At 42.5% G+C, this 15,909-nt stretch overlaps 1 protein-coding gene across 3 annotated transcripts in view; it reads left to right on the forward strand.

The window, feature by feature from the left end:
• The window catches only part of FAR2 (fatty acyl-CoA reductase 2), a 174,506-nt gene that overhangs the window by 130,475 nt on the left and 28,122 nt on the right, over nt 1-15,909 (forward strand). For all 3 annotated transcript variants that reach the window (XM_059816280.1, XM_059816282.1, XM_059816281.1), the window contains 3 exons: nt 6,123-6,298; nt 9,003-9,182; nt 14,720-14,897. In XM_059816280.1, the coding sequence (XP_059672263.1) occupies nt 6,123-6,298; nt 9,003-9,182; nt 14,720-14,897 (534 nt within the window). The remainder of the gene's footprint in view (nt 1-6,122; nt 6,299-9,002; nt 9,183-14,719; nt 14,898-15,909) is intronic.

Below are 15,909 nucleotides of genomic sequence, written 5' to 3' on the forward strand. Positions count from 1 at the left end.
CAGGGGTAAGTAATAGCTCTAGATTGAAGCATAAGCTCTTTGTTTTCCTGTAACGAGGAACACTCTGCTGCGTGCTTTCTAACTGATTAGATGAATTATGCTTTATTTGCCTTGAGAAGAACCATACTTAAAAGCAACTTGCTGAAGAGGAAATGAGGCAGAGAGCACACAAGGGGGAAAAAAGCCTCTGTCCCGATTAATGCTTCCTGAGCTGCATTTTCACACATTTCTTGACTGAGCAATCCCGATGCTTATTGCTGGAAATGTACCAGGCTCAAAATTAATTGCAGGCTAATTACTTGATGTCAAGAAGATGCCCAATTGTTTCTCAAATTTGCCACAACGGCAATTCTAAAAGTAGTTATGTATCTTCCTTCCTTCCAGACTGTGTTGGAAGATTTTTATCAGTGGCAAACACAACTGGGATAAGCCCATCCATCAGAATAAAACTGCAGAGATCAGGTGTTCTTTGAAGAGTTGTTTTCAGGACTTCGGTACCTGCAGTAGTTTAGATGTGTGGTGGTCGCTCATGTCCATTTAGGATACTGCTGTTGAAATCACGGAGGGTTATATGCCCCAGGGTGTTACTCTGTATATCTATATATAGGCTGTTCCCTAGCATTGATACACCAACACTCTGTTCAGAAGAGGGACTTTTTACAATTATTCCACACACCCAATGGGACACCATGTTCATTGAAGGAATTGTTGCCACGATGTTTTACCCCTTAACCTATGTCTTGCTTAGAATCAATTATATTTCCTTTACAGAAGCAATTCATGCTTATACTCTCCTGAATATAAAGAGTCCCTTCCGTTTCCAATATAAACAATCCCTTCCATTTCTTTATCTGAAAGGGTGGAAGCTTTTTGCCTTTTTTTTGTTTTTTTAATTGAACTCTCTCAACCTTTATCTGCTCAGTAGCTCCTCAAAGATGAGATTCATTTTGTGGGAATTCTCTGATTTTCTCCATTTTAAATGTTCTCATACAGGAATGCTGTGAAATGTGCATACTATAATATAAGTTACCATCTTTTGCTCATCCTCCTAGAGAAGCCTAATATCCCAGCGCCTGTTAAACACACCTGGCCCCACTGTGCACCAGGGAAGACCATTTTTTATTTACTGCAGGAGGAAAAAAGTTTACCTTTCTAGGTTGCACTTAAAAACTTGGTGCTTTCTGGGTCAGTCACCAAAGCTTTTGGCCCTGATCTGGCCAAGGGAGAGCCATGAGTGCGATCGCTGAAGAGGCAGTCCGGTGCAGAAAGGATCCGCAGCGAGTTACAGACTCCGCTGATACTGTGATGAAGAGCAGGAGCCCACCTTCGCCATGGCTTGCATTGCCTGGATGCGTTTCTTCAGCTCTTTGGGAGATGAATCCTTCACATCAGGGGAGAGCACGAGGAATGGTGTTGGATAATGTTACCAAGCGAACAGGAGATCTGCTTTCTCTCCTACTTTTGTTTCTCAATGAAGTGTCATCCTGCATGGTGCCTGTTACAGTAAGTTGGTTTTTTAGGGGTGAGGACTGATAGGTCTAAAAAAGAAAGGACTACCGAGGCTTCTTTGAAAGGCAGATGTAAGATCAAACTCATGAAAGTTCCTTATTTTAAAGTAGACCACGGCTTAGGCACTCTACTTTTCATTATTTTCTATTTGCTTCACTGAAAATGTCTCCTGAGAAAGAAGCAAAGCCTTTGGCATTTGACATTGTTCAGTGGTTCCTTTAGTTTTCAGCTGCACTGTTCCATAGATGTGCAATTTATCCTTTCTTTGAGGTTTTTTGTATCTCTGTGGTATAAAAAAATTCTGATAAAGATTGATGGGCAGAAATCTCTCTGAACTATTATATGCTTTAAGGCAAGAGCAGAGAACGCAGAGGGTTACAGATGTCCTTTGGGAAGGGAGGTCAACGCTTAAGTGGGCGGGAATAGGGAAAGAGATGCCCATCAAACGCACTCAAATATAACGTTGGGAGAAATTCTGGACGTCCCGTTTTCATAAAAAGTGCTTGCAAATGTAAATTGAAATCACAGAGATTAGATTATTATTGTAAATGGGAATTGCCTGATTATACCATTAAAAAAATCAGCAAATTTCAGAGTGAAATTCTCACCTCTGTTGAGGGACAGCACAGCCTACGCAGAACTTGCATCCTATTTTGAGGATTAAAATGAGAATAGCAGCTATTAGGTTCATTTATTCTGTTTTGGTCAAGGCTGCACTGTTGCCCTTGAAAGGTATTAGGATGCTCAAAAAGACACTGAAAGCACGATATGTTATTACTGATTTCCCTCGGTTTAATTAATATTGGACAACTTGAAATCAAACATCTTTCCTTTCTCTTCACTCTTAATTCTGGGGCAATTCATGTATCACTTGCTGACTTGGCCGGTGTTTTCATGCAGTTCCAACCGTACAGTACACCAGCCCACTTGATCCTTTGAATATATTTTGTATTGGCAGACAGCTTCTAAAAAGAAAAGATAGAACAATCCTTAGGCTTCATGCAGTTATTGGGGATTTATTATATATGCTCTGGGTGAGTTAATCGGAATTTAGAGATGCAGTTATTGTTTACCTGCAGACTAAGCATCACCTTTATGTTAAGCACTCCTTGAGCTATAGGAAACAGTATAGAATGAACTGCATTTGTTTTGTCTTTAAATCTTCTTGCGCTTTCCTGTAAAGCACCGACAAGTCTGAAATCTTCAGATGCCATAAAAGAGGCAGCAGACTTTGATTAAACAGCTGCTCCTGTTATCTGATTTAATGGTGACGATGAACTGAATGTTCTTGTGATCCAGAAGGTTTCCAAAGCAGTATGCTGATTTGTGAGCTTGCGTTTAGAAATCGCCTTCATCCTCCAGAGAAATGCAGTGAATCATTGGAGAGGGTGAAGAACTACAGCTGTTGAGTGGCGTGTGGTAGTAAGCAATACCTAGCAGTAGGCATAGAAATATTGAAGAGGATATTATCTGCAGTGGGAACGTCAGGAGGAGGTGGCATGTAGGCAGAACATAACTGTCCAAATTCGAGCGAGGCTGGCGCTGCAGAAATACTACTCTTCTTTTTATATACCATGACTGAAATGGAGAAAGGGCTGATTCATTCTTTCTCCGCCTTTGCGTTCTTTATGCCAAAGTAAAACAAGTATAAAGGAACTCTCATTGGGTGGAGTTTTACACTCTCTTTGCAACAGAACAAACAAATGCAGAATTGTTCCTAAACCTCTTAAAAAGATAGCTTTGGTCTTACCTGGGTTCTCCAAGAAATCTTTCCATTTTGTGTCTCATCAGGGTTTGCTCGTGTGTGATCTCTCATGAGCTGGTGCATATTTGGACAGCCACTCTAGCATCCTCTTCTTAGAAGACAAGCTTTTTACAGACATTAATGCTGCTAGTACCCGGTTCTGAACATAAGTCGTTGGGAATTGAGTCCCTGCAGTCCAGCTGGCTCTCACCAATATCTTTTTCCATGATTAGCTTTCTCTGTCTAGAAGTCTATTCTCTGGCCTGGACTACATTGCTGAAATACGCATGTAGTTGGGTGCAACGGAGAGAAATTAAATGACGTTTTCGTGTCCTAACATTTGTTAACTTGCTCAAGTTTCAGATTTATGAAGGATGTGGAGCTGTGTGTTAAAGAAAAATACATGAAGTCAAGTACACGGTGTGCCACACAATGGGGAAGGCTGATGATTTTCTTATCATTTCTTCATCCCTAAGAACATCGAGGTTTATCTAGATTTGGTTGTCAGATAAGCAGAAAGATGGCAATCCGTTAGTCAAACAAGAAACTATTGCTATTAGTACTGATTTAATCTTTCACTTGTCTTTTTCTTTTAGTATGTTTAATTTATGTCACACAATTCCTGCTCTTACATAAGCACTGTGCAAGTCAAAGACAGACTCTAGGAAAACAAGAGACCATGACAGTAAGGAGATTTACAAACTTGGTGTTACTGGTGAGTAAGCTACAGAATAGAGGAAACAACCAAAAAACACAGAGCTACTGAGAAGCCAGCTGGCCCATCCTCCTGCCACACGGTGGATTCAGCTATTCCCTGCCTCTCCTGGCAACGCTTATCTAGACAGTTCTTAAATGCCTCCAAAGGCGATGGCACACAGCTTCCACCAGCAATCTATCCCAGTACGTAGTCATTCCTGTCAGTAGGCTAGTTACCTTTGAAGTGTGGTTATCCCTTGAAATCTCGATTATACCTCTTCAGATGCCACAGCCTCTCTATTCGATTTGTTCTTTCTACCCTTCTTGTTGTCACTCTGCCCCCAAAAGGGAGCAGCTTTTTGGACTTTACTGTTCCTGTTATTTCAGTTGAAGTTGCTCAAATACAGTAACCCTGGCCAGCAATACAAAACCCTTAGAACAGACACTTCTAAAACTCAAGATGATTTTTTCACATCTTACTCCAGCGAATTCACATAGCATTTCGAAATTCAGGCTTCATCTTCTTTGCCTGTGAGATTTGCCAAATAAAAAGTCTCCAGGTGGAACCTGCAGTAGCTGTCTGCTCTCATGGCACAAGCAGAACTGCACCCAGACCTGCTGTACTGTTATCAGTGACTCTGAGCTACTCACAGAGTGAAAATGGGAACTGAGGAAACTGCTGCTTTTACATAGGCACTTTTCAGATGATGACAGCATTGTACTCGGCGCTGGTGAGGCTGCACCTCGAATGCTGTGTTCAGTTTTGGGCCCCTCACTCCAAGAAGGACATTAAGGTGCTGGAGCGTGTCCAGAGAAGGGCGACGAAGCTGGTGAGGGGTCTGGAGCACAAGTCTGATGAGGAGCGGCTGAGGGAGCTGGGGTGTTCAGTCTGGAGAAGAGGAGGCTGAGGGGAGACCTCATCGCTCTCTACAACTACCTGAAAGGAGGTTGTGGTGAGGTGGGTGTTGGTCTCTTCTCCCAAGTGACAAGTGACAGGACAAGAGGAAATGGCCTCAAGTTGTGGCAGGGGAGGTTTAGATTGGATATTAGGAAAAATTTCTTCACTGAAAGGGTTGTCAGACACTGGAACAGGATGCCCAGGGGGGTGGTGGAGTCACCATCCCTGGAGGTATTTAAGAGACGTGTGGATGAAGCGCTTAGGGACATGGTTTAGTGGTGGACTTAGCAGGGTTAGGTTAACAGTTGGACTTGATGATCTTAAAGGTCTTTTCCAACCTAAATAATTCTATGATTCTGTGATTCTATGATTTCCTTTTCCTTTCAGAAGGATTGTGCACAGTTGTCTTGTTGTTCAGCGTACCTGCTATCTCGGCTCTTAGGCAAAGCCAGGTGCCAAACGCTGGTTTTAGACAAGTCATCAGACAGAATGTGTATGGGAATGTAGGGATCTTTTTAGATGCACAGTCTTGTTGTTCTGCAGAAGATTGGGCAGAAAACGTGTATTGGAAAGAGCTATGGATCATAGTCATAGAAAAAAAGGGCTGGAAGACAGCTTGAGAGGCCAACTAGCTGCACACTTGTCCAGTCATGCAAAATTGCTGGTGGCAGTCAGCAGCCTTAGCAGTATGGGTTATTGAGGTTTCCCACCTTCCCATCCCAAAGGCAGTTCCCCACAGGACTCATCTGATGTGAACAAAGAGTGACAGTTGGCAAGGAGCAGCAAAGGAAGAGGAGGAGCTGGAATGTGCCCTGCTCCCCTCCTCTCCTCAAGTCCTTTGTAGAGCCATCAAGAAAATTGCTCGAGTCTAATGCTTCACAGGCTTTCCCCTTCCATACTCTGCCCTCCTCCTCTTTAGCTCCTGTTATGGTCCTACAGGCAGCCTTTGAGGTCAATTAGCAAGTGGTTGCAGGAGATGTGGAGGTACAAGATGTGGCTGTCCAACGAAGTGAGTGGTGCAGAGAAGACTCATTCATCTCTTCAGGGCAACACATTACCTCCTATGTTTTTGTTCTGTTTCCCCTGTGAGGTTTTCCCATGGGAGGAAACGAGTGAATTAACTATTTTATCATCTCACGTGTGTCCTCCCTCTGAAAGAACCAGGCGTTCTCTTTTGTGCCAATTTCACTGATTGATGTAATCAGACTGGCTACTAATCAAAGTGATCTCAGTAGCCTAATTCTGTACCTGATCTCTCTCTGTTTGTGCTTCAAGGTCTTTGACAGGGTCCGAGAAGATTGCCCTAATTTCCACGAGAAGATTAAGCCTATTAATGCTGAACTCACTCAGCCCAAGCTGGCCATCAGTGCTGAAGATGAGGAGGAGCTTCTGACCCGGGTCAATGTTGTCTTCCACTGTGCAGCAACAGTTCGCTTTGATGAACCCCTGAAGTATGTCCTGCTTTCTGTGTTTGCTAAGCGTGATTCAGAATGCACAACAGCCCATACCACACCATTCAGTGCATCTCTTGTGTAGAGGTCGTAGTTCTCCATTTACGTTTTCATGCTACATGTGGGTCTGCGCTGAGCGTGGCGGTGTAAATGCTCTGAAAATGGCACGGGCATACGCGCGTCAAAAGTGAAGTATCTTGGCAGATTTCCACGGGAACAGAAGGAAGTCCTGCAAGCTTGGGTTGTGATATAGTAAGGGAGTAAAGTGTGACCTAAAATTGGGATAGGGAAAAGTGTGTTTTAGGCCAAGAGGGAGATGTTTTGGCAGAACTAGCTGGAGACAGCTTGAAGCGAAACTGTGTTGTGTCTGTCTCTAAAGCTAGTGTTAACGGCCTTTCTTTGTCACGGAGTAACTGAAGGGGGAAACGAGAGGTTGTTTAAGAAAACAGCCTATCACAAGCTTTAAAATACCCAAGACTCGGTGTAATTAACTGTTTAAACTAAATGCTCGGTTTCTGAAGGAGCTCCCTTGGGAGCGCCTGTCCAGGCAGGCTTTCCATTAAGAAAGAACAGCAGAAATAAACCACTAAAGCAAGACTGGATGTGTACGTGCTTCCATGCAAATCGTAAAGGTCAACAAACCGAGGTGGATGATCTGGATTGCCAGATCTTCAGTTTTTTGAAAAACGCTAAAGCTGTGAGAGTAGAAAACACAATTATTAATGTCGGTCTTCATTTGCTCATACATTGGCTAAATAGATATCCACCGTGTCCACCGTAAATAATTGCTTTTTGCAACAACTGATTAGAGAACCCACCAGAAAGGAAGCAGCTCTTGATTTAATCTTGAGCCATATGTGGAACCTGGCTCAAGAAATAAGGAGCAAAGCACTGCACTGCATTAATAGCCATAAATGTTCTTAAATCAATACACGAACGAACATGCTGTAAAAATACATCGCAGTGGCATGTAACATCAAAGGGAAACTACGAATTTAATAAGGAGGATGGCTAGAAAGAAGTTAAAAGAAAAAGTTAAAATGTTCATCTGCTTCCAGGCAGCGTAGAAACTATTTAAAGGCTGATTGTATGTCATCTGTCAAAATCTCTCTAACAGAACAAGGAAAATCCAGTATGATTAAACAGCAAAATACAAGAAGCTGTTAAAATCAAATTATTCCTATCTGAATAATTAAAATATATCATATGGGTAAAAGTTATAGCAAGTTAAATGTGAAAGCACAATATTGCTGGTCAAATATGAATTTTGAGCAGCAACTTGCTAACGACACAAAAATAAAAATGTTTTTTAAACACGGCAGAAGTCCAAAGCCTACCACAGAATACGTACAGCCGATAGATAAGGGAGGTGCCAAAGCAGTGCTATCAAGATACTAGAAAAGCGGCAACAGAGAAACTAAATGAATTATTGGCATCAACATGCAGTACGTTTAGTGAATTCTCCAGATGGAACTCTTGAGGGCAGAAATCTGAGAAACTGTGTTATACTGAAATATTAGTAGATGCAGTTTTAATATAAAGAGAAAAAATAAAGAGTAACAAATCACCAGAGTTAGATGATATTCCCCTAAAAGGCTAAAGGATCTCTGAAAGTCTCAGCAGAAATCCATGCTGGGCCCGTGTTCTGAGTGCAATTCTGTTCACCCCCTCTCAGAAGGGATACAATCAAATAGAAATGTACACGGAAGAGTAACTTTCATATGAAGGGTAGCTAAAGGAGAAGTATTCGTCCTGCTAGAAGGGCAGAAGGAAATAGAAATCTACAGAAAATGCTATTCTTTAATAGCAGCATGCTAAAAAAAAGTAAGTATCTCTGGCTTTCAATATTGTGATCCAAACATTAATCATACTCTTAGCTTCTGTTTTCATTCATCTGGACTATTTACAATTTCTCTTCAACATTACTGTAATTAATTTCTTTAGTGTACACTGTACTTGATAGCATTATTCATAGTCTTGTACGTGTTGTTGAAAGCTTCTGCTCCTGGGCTGAACAGATTGCGTATCCCTTAGCCTTTTCCCTTCTGTGCAGGAAAACATCTTTCTTCCAGTACAAAGCGTGCAACAAAGTTGAACGTCTGTTCACTGAGATCCATTGCAGATAGTCTCTAGGACAACTTCTAGCTATGCTGAGTGCTTCAAGGTCAACCTTGCTAACCAGGGCACTTTTTCTCTGATGCTTATCAGTTGTCTTCTCCATTCCTTGGGAATTTAAGCTCTAATTGTGTCTTCTTTCAGTATGAATCTGTTTTTCTGGGCCCAAGGACCCTTTGCTGCTTACTGAAATGATGTGTTTATCTGGTTTAGCCGTGGTCCCTTGAGGAGAGCATTGAATGGGTACCATAGGCACCATAATGCCCCAGTGGTCCTGTGTGTTGGAAGTATTTGTTCCAGGAAGGGGTGGCAAATATGTCAGATGGTAGAGATGTTAGTGAAATGTTACCTCTGATGCTTTGAATTAAGTAAAAATATTTGAGAGACATTCTGTGGCCAGAACAGCGAATCCAACAGCCTTGCTCTGAAAGGTGGTTTAGCCCTTGCATTTCATTGACACTTTCCACTCTGCTGTGACCCCTTCTCTTCCCTTACTCACCTTTTCATTATTTGGGGTTTGGATAATGCTCAGCTTTGATATATTCTTTCCAGTGAAATGCATTTTGTTTCTTTCCCCTGCCCTCTTTAGACATGCCCTGCAACTGAATGCAATGGGCACGCAGCGGCTCCTAGAGCTGGCCCGGCAGATGCAGAACCTCGAGGCCTTCATCCACATCTCCACCGCCTATGCAAACTGTGTCCGGAAATGCATAGACGAAGTAATCTACCCACCCCCAGCTGAACCCAAGAAGCTCTTCGATTTAGTAGAGTAAGTAGGAACTGCTGAACTCAAGAAGCTCTTCTATTTAGTAGAGTAAGTAGGAACTGCATCGCCTCTCGTGATGTTGGTTTTGCTTCATTCTGCAGAAGACCTCTGAATTGTTCATATAACCTGTCCGGTGGGATTTCTGCTCATAGTTGCTGTTACTGCAGTGTGGCCTTGTCCATACGTACCATGCCAGCAAGAAATGCTGGCCATAATAACAGTGAGACCAAGGGTAGAGAGAGCTTTCATTCTAGGGGGTTTTGAGCGGTACTTTCCACAGGATGTCATCCAGTAAGTCTGTCCTTTCTAGATTTTCTCTTGAAACTCGCTTTACTGAGGTTTTCTGAAAATAGAAGAAATAGAGACGCTGTTATGGAGCCTTTGTATCTGGAGAGCTGCTGAAGTCGCGCTTTAGAAACATTTGGCTGAGCTTAAGAATATTTTGCCAAATACAAAAGTATTAGCAAATAGCATAAACCACACTTAATAACCCTGTGATTTCAGCTACCTCTACATTTTTTCACACACCATTTTTAAAGAGACCGTGTGATTTCATGAGAGTCCAGCACTGATTAAGTTATGCACAAGTGCATTTGCTATCAGAAGTGGAGTTGTGATGCTTCTTTCTGTAAGACTCAGCTCTGTTGCTACCTTAGTAAGAACTGAAATTTTCCATATACCTTATATTCATTTCTTTATCTCTTCAGCTTCCCAGCGTTATTTCCAATTATTTCAACAATCCTGTGGTATTAAACTGGAGTTATGTAGGGATGAGTCAGAAACAGGCTGGTTTAGAGAGTTCAGTGTGAGAATCCACGACTTTGAGGGAACAATAAAAAGCTTGTTTAACTGAATTTACCAAAATGAAGAATAATGCAAAAGAATAACAAAATCTGCTGATAAAGGCCCCGGGACACCTTCCCCTTAGAAGAATTTTCCCACAGCTGTAACTTTGTTTTCATTTATTTTCTAGTATCATTCCATTTGTGTAATATAAGCAACTGACCTGTGAACTAGTAACCCAAAGAGCTGGTATAAAATCTTTCTTTTCCTTGATTTAGGATAATAGGATGTGAGATGAATTAATGTCCAGCAGAAGAACCACTGAGGTTTTATATCAAAAAATTTTTTCCCAAAAAAATTAATTTGACTAAGCACTACTCCAGAAAATTTAGTACGAATCGGTGTTTTCTTTTTTAATTTTACCAGTAGCCCATATTTTTGGATATGTGTACTTGCAGCTAGTAGTCATCTATCATTTATCATTTATTCAGCAAGTGGAGCGTGATAAAAACATAAGAAATGACCTAGTGCATTGAAGCAGTGGGCTGCCTGGTCCAATATCTTCCCCAACAGCACTGGGAGATGCTGTTGAGGGTAACTACACAAGCCTGGATACTTTTTGCAATCCGTTCCCCTCGTAGCCTCCCAGAAACCAGAACTGTAGTATTAGGGGTGTGACATCCTATTATTTTTCGAGCCATTTTTGAATCCATTCGTTTCATCCCTTTGTGAACTTTCTGGTACTCTGCCTCTGCAAACCCCTGTGGCAGCAAGTTCCAGAAGTTTACTAACTAACTGCTGCGTAAAGGCGAGCTTTCTTTTACCTGTTTCAAGCTGTCACGCTAATAGTTGCGTTGCATGTCCCGTAATTGCAGCATTGCAGTATCTGCAGTATTCCCCTATTCACTACCTCTGCAGTTCTGTCAATCTGTATTGCGTTCACCCTGGACCTTCTCTTCTGCAGCCTGAAGAGTCCCGGGGTTTTTACTGTCTCCTCATATGCCAACTGGTTTGTCTCCTTGATGATTTTAGCTTCGAGTTCATTGGCTTTTTTGTCTGCTGCTGAGATTTCACAGAGCTGTCAGCTGAGCTTCCAAGAGATCTTGCTGAGCTGCAACTGCCAGTTCTGAGTTCGGCAACCTCCAAGACCAGTTTAGACTGCTCTTCCCTAAATGCATTACCTTACCTTTATTTACAGTGAAGCTAATGTGCCACCTTTTTGCCCACTGACTCAGTTTTACAATGTCCTTTGGAGTTCATCGCTATCAATATTACATTTCACTGCCCTAAAAAGCTTACCATCGCTTGCAACTTTGGAATCAATTAGTGTTGACAGTTCAGATAAAGAAGGCTCCAGCAAAGGACTGAATGCTAATTGGAAACACAACGTAGAGGTTGCTACTTCAGCTGCTTCATGTAAGACACTAAGAATGTATTTATCATAGTTTGTACGTGCAGCAGAGAGGATGATGTTTGAAAGAAAGGTTGAGTGACCAGGATGGACTTTCAGATGCGTTCTTTGATATGTTTATCTTGGTTGTATGTTTGGTTGGTTTTTCTTAGTCACGTAATTAGAGATGGGTTTTCCTTATTACTAGAGTTTTGAATTTGTTTTACAGTTTTTCCTATGTCACATACTCCAGAAGTTCACAACCCTCCGGTACTTCTAGTGAGACAGAAGTCACAGCATGCCCCCAGCTAGGATGGCATCTCTTTCTTTGCGGTGTTTGCAGGTAGCGTTATAATTGCTCCCAACAAAGACACCCACTGCCTTCAAAGGTGCTGAAATCAGGTGGGCCTTGTTGAAAATCACAGGGTCATTGGTTTGGAAGGCGTTCTGCAAATCAAAGGCAATATAGGAAGGAGATGCATGGGGTTGCAGGGTGGGGGGGGGAGCAGGATGGGGAAAGTTCCTGTGGTGTTGGGGTGATGTGATACAGGCAGAATGGGATAGAGAAAACTCTGAGAGACTGTGAAGGGGATTTACTTGGAGTAAGAGAAGACAAAGAAGGATTGGAAGGAGATGGGAGAGATGCACCTTTTATTATTCACCATGTAAGTGGAAGAAATAGTATGTGGCTATCTGGGTACAGAAGGGCTTCGGAGAAAGGCAATTAACAGCTATCAGAACGTCACATTCAAAAAGACGGGGAAGGGCAAAAAGGGGACAAGGAAATATAAACAACCCTGGTCTTAAAGTGCTCTTCTGCAAGTGCGTTAAGAGGCATGGTCACGCAACTGGATGCAATAACAGATCCATTTAATGATGCTTTTGGCCATGCAGTTGATATATGCTTATGATTCTTTATTCAGTTGAAATCCTAAGTAGGACTCCCTGCTGTTTCTTTTTCTGTTCTTATCCTCCTATTATATCCCTGCTTTCCAGTATTTTGATATTTAACCTGCAAGTAAAGCCTTAGGCCTAATCTGCATAAACCAGAAGTCACGCTTCGAAGTACTGCCAGGCCAATAGAGAAAACATATAATCTGCCACATCAAGCAAGGTTTGCCTTAATCTAAAGCTGAGGGAAATGAGCTTTGAAGGGCGCGCTCAGGTAAGGAACACGGCATGCAGCGAAATGTGGGCTGAAGCAGAACTGTTTTCATTATTGCAGGAAATGTAGATCTGTCATCACGTACAAGAACGAGTGTCTTATCAATGCAAAGTGATTAACACAGAAAGTTATGTTTTCCTATGGCAGAGTAATTTGGTGCATATATGTGGTGAAAGAGGAGGTTACTAATTGTTTCATTTGCATCTCTTGTTTCTATGGGGCAATTGCAGCGGCGAGCAAAAGCGGTAGCTTTGTGATTTAGCATTTCAAAATCTTCAAAGTAGGTCATAGAGGAGTAGGAACCGTTTGCCTGGCTGAACTGTCGGTTCAGCGCTCCGGCGATGGTAATGCTGGTAGATCAAATCACCTGGGAGGATGCTACCCTTGAGACAGGCAGGAACGTGGTCCTCTTGATGACCACGTAAAGTAATGCAGAGAGGACTGTCTGGAAGGATGAGGGCAAGGGGAAACCGCTTCTCCTTGTACTTCTACACCTGTCTTTGCTTTGTGAGAAACACTAACCTGTAAGCCCCTATTGTTCAAAAAAAAAAGAAAGAAAAAAGAGATTTGTATGCAGCTTAATCTGAGTTCCCAAATGAACCTAGTCTTCCTCAAGGCTCTGCAGAAATAGACATCTCCTTTTGGTAGGCTGGTGATTAATTACTCAACAGATTCAAACAATGACAATTTATCTGAGCCCCTGAGGAGGCTGGGTTCCATGGCTACCTAAACAGTCTTTGTAAATTAAGTCAGTATTGTGTGCTCCTTATAGCCTCTGCGTAATTCAGCTCCCTATTTTCTGCCTTGTTTCTGAAGCATGGGACTAGGGTCACAAAGGAAAATATTTGTGCCTTCATAAGGCTTTTTTTATTTAAAAAACAAAATCTCTATATACTAAAAACTGTTAGATTCTTTTTAACTCGTTCCAAAACTGAGAGATTCCCTGAATTAAACCCTCCCCTGCAAACTCTTTTGCAGTTTCAGTGAATCAGTGTTTTCTCATACAACAGTTTTGCTGTAATATTTCCATCTGTGTCTGATGAGAGCCATCTGAAAACCAGTGTGCCACCTGAGCCATGTTTAAGTTGATATGATCAAATAATTCTCCAGGTGTGACAGTCTTCACTTTATTCCTCTCCCCCTGACCTCTACCTGTTCCTGAAATACAAGGTAAGGAGGGGTGAAGCGAGGATCTGCAGGAAACGGTATCCTTGCAGTGCCCCTGGGAAGAGCATGCCTGTTCAGTCTGAACTGTAAGTCCATTGACTTAATGACAAATTGGCTTATAGGAGTTAATCTTTGGTTCTGTGGTGTAACACCAGGCTGCTGAAAGCCTGTTGGGGATTGGCAGCGGTGTGCCGAGGGCTCTGGAAGTACAGCCAGTTCCTGTCCTTTAGACCCAAATGCTGGCAGGACCAGTGATGTCTTGATGGTGTGCCAGGGAAGAGCCTTTGAGACTTAGGCCTTCGCTGCAGCACCACGCTGGTAAGGGCTGCTTTTTTAAAAGTATATATGTAACTATTTCTGATAGATTAGATACTCGAATACCTTAAAAAAAAAAGAAACCCACACCCAAAAAAACGTGGTGGGTTTCTTTTTAAAGCAGCTAACACTGACAGTTTCTTGATTTCCTATGTGAACAAGCCAGTGGAAAACCAGTAGGAAGGAGCATCTAACACTGTAAATTGTGATGCTGGAATAATATCTCTGTAGCACGTTATTCTAGCTTTTGAGACCTTTGTAATGCAACTCGACTCAGTAACTCAAGGTTACCAAGAATCTCCTGAAACGTACTTGGGAGTAGATAGGGACTGTGTTGGCTAAGGATGAGCGCTACCTAGCGAGAGTGCTAGGTTGGAAAGCTCCATCAATCTGCAGACCATGGCTATATCTACGCTACGGATTGCAGTGAAGCATAAAGCACGCAAGAGATTGCTTTAGAATGAGATTGTATAGATAACTGACGTTGAGCTGGACATCATAGCATGAAGCTCACCAGGGTTATTTTGCACTTTGAAGACAAAAGTAATCTTTCTCCCACGGAGCTGTACTAAATCCAAACCAGTTGCTCCTTGCTTTGTCTTAAATGGCTTTGACTTGCTTATCCTTCATTTCAGGTGAGAATTCCTGTCTCACTGGTCTTTTTTGCCTCAGTCTTTTCTCCCTCTGCGTGGCGGATAATGATGTTCCTGTTCCCTCTAGGTGGTTGGATGAATCGATCATTGAAGACATCACACCCAAACTGCTTGGGGACTGGCCCAACACTTACACCTACACCAAAGCCTTGTCAGAATACCTGATTCAGCAAGAGAAAGGAAACTTGAACATTGCTATCATCAGGCCATCCATCGTGGGAGCCAGCTGGCATGAGCCCTTCCCGGTAAGCATGACTGCATAGCAATTCCCTACTGAGAGCCCTTTGACACAGCTGTAGCTGCAGTACTGTCAGGAATCTGTCCCTACTTGTAGCAGTGTCTGCTTGAGAAACAAGTGCCCCAGTTCATAGGAAAGTGCGTGGAAGAGGTGGAGGACCTGTGCTGGAGTAGAACAGCGAGCCTTCTTCAGCATCTTCAGGAAAGACTCTTGCCTGCAAGTGAAAACAACACGTTTAAGCAATAATAGGAAAAGCTGGGATAATAATAGTACAAAACGGTGGACATGCAACCGACAGGCTTACACGCAGAGGGTCGTGCCCAGACAAGACAGACGGGGGAGTTTCTGTACTAGCTGGGGAAGGACAAGATCTGAGGGTCAGGCACAGTCCTGATGCGTTCTGGTTCAAGTCTTTCCATGGTCTAGTCAGCCTATTAATAAGGTCCTGAAGAGCACCCTAGACCTCACATAGTCCTTGAAAGCATTTGATAATGTCATGTGCAGTCCCCTAGTATCTTTGTCTTACGGTGGTAGTTGTTGAATTCACTGGATTCACACTTGTATGGGCCTGTTGCAGATACAAATGTCAGCTGCGCAGTAATTAAACGCAGCGGTACTTTTGGACTGAAATAATTCACTAAGCTAAATATACTAGTAGGAATAATGTGCCCTAACATTGCAGCCAAACTGGAAAGGCAACATAAAGTCATCTTTGGCTTTCATGCAGCTCAAAGCGTGCCAAAGATGGCTGAGATATAGCCAAGGCTCTGGGCCAAGTTCCCCATCTTGGAAAGACAGGGTGAACTCTGTCAGGTGTCATAACCCATTTTCAGGTCAGACAGCTCATCACTGCTCTTAACTCCATCTCCCACAAGTGGCAGTTTCCCTGAGCTGAAGTAGGATGGGATGCAAAAGTGGAGTGGTATTTTTTTAATTCCTTACCTTAGAAATGAGCTGGAGTAATCAAATCAGTTTCAGTGACTTCTGCATGTTTTATGTCGGAGGCTGTAGAACACGCT

Source organism: Gavia stellata, chromosome 4 (genome assembly GCF_030936135.1).
Source record: "Gavia stellata isolate bGavSte3 chromosome 4, bGavSte3.hap2, whole genome shotgun sequence".
NCBI lineage: Eukaryota > Metazoa > Chordata > Aves > Gaviiformes > Gaviidae > Gavia > Gavia stellata.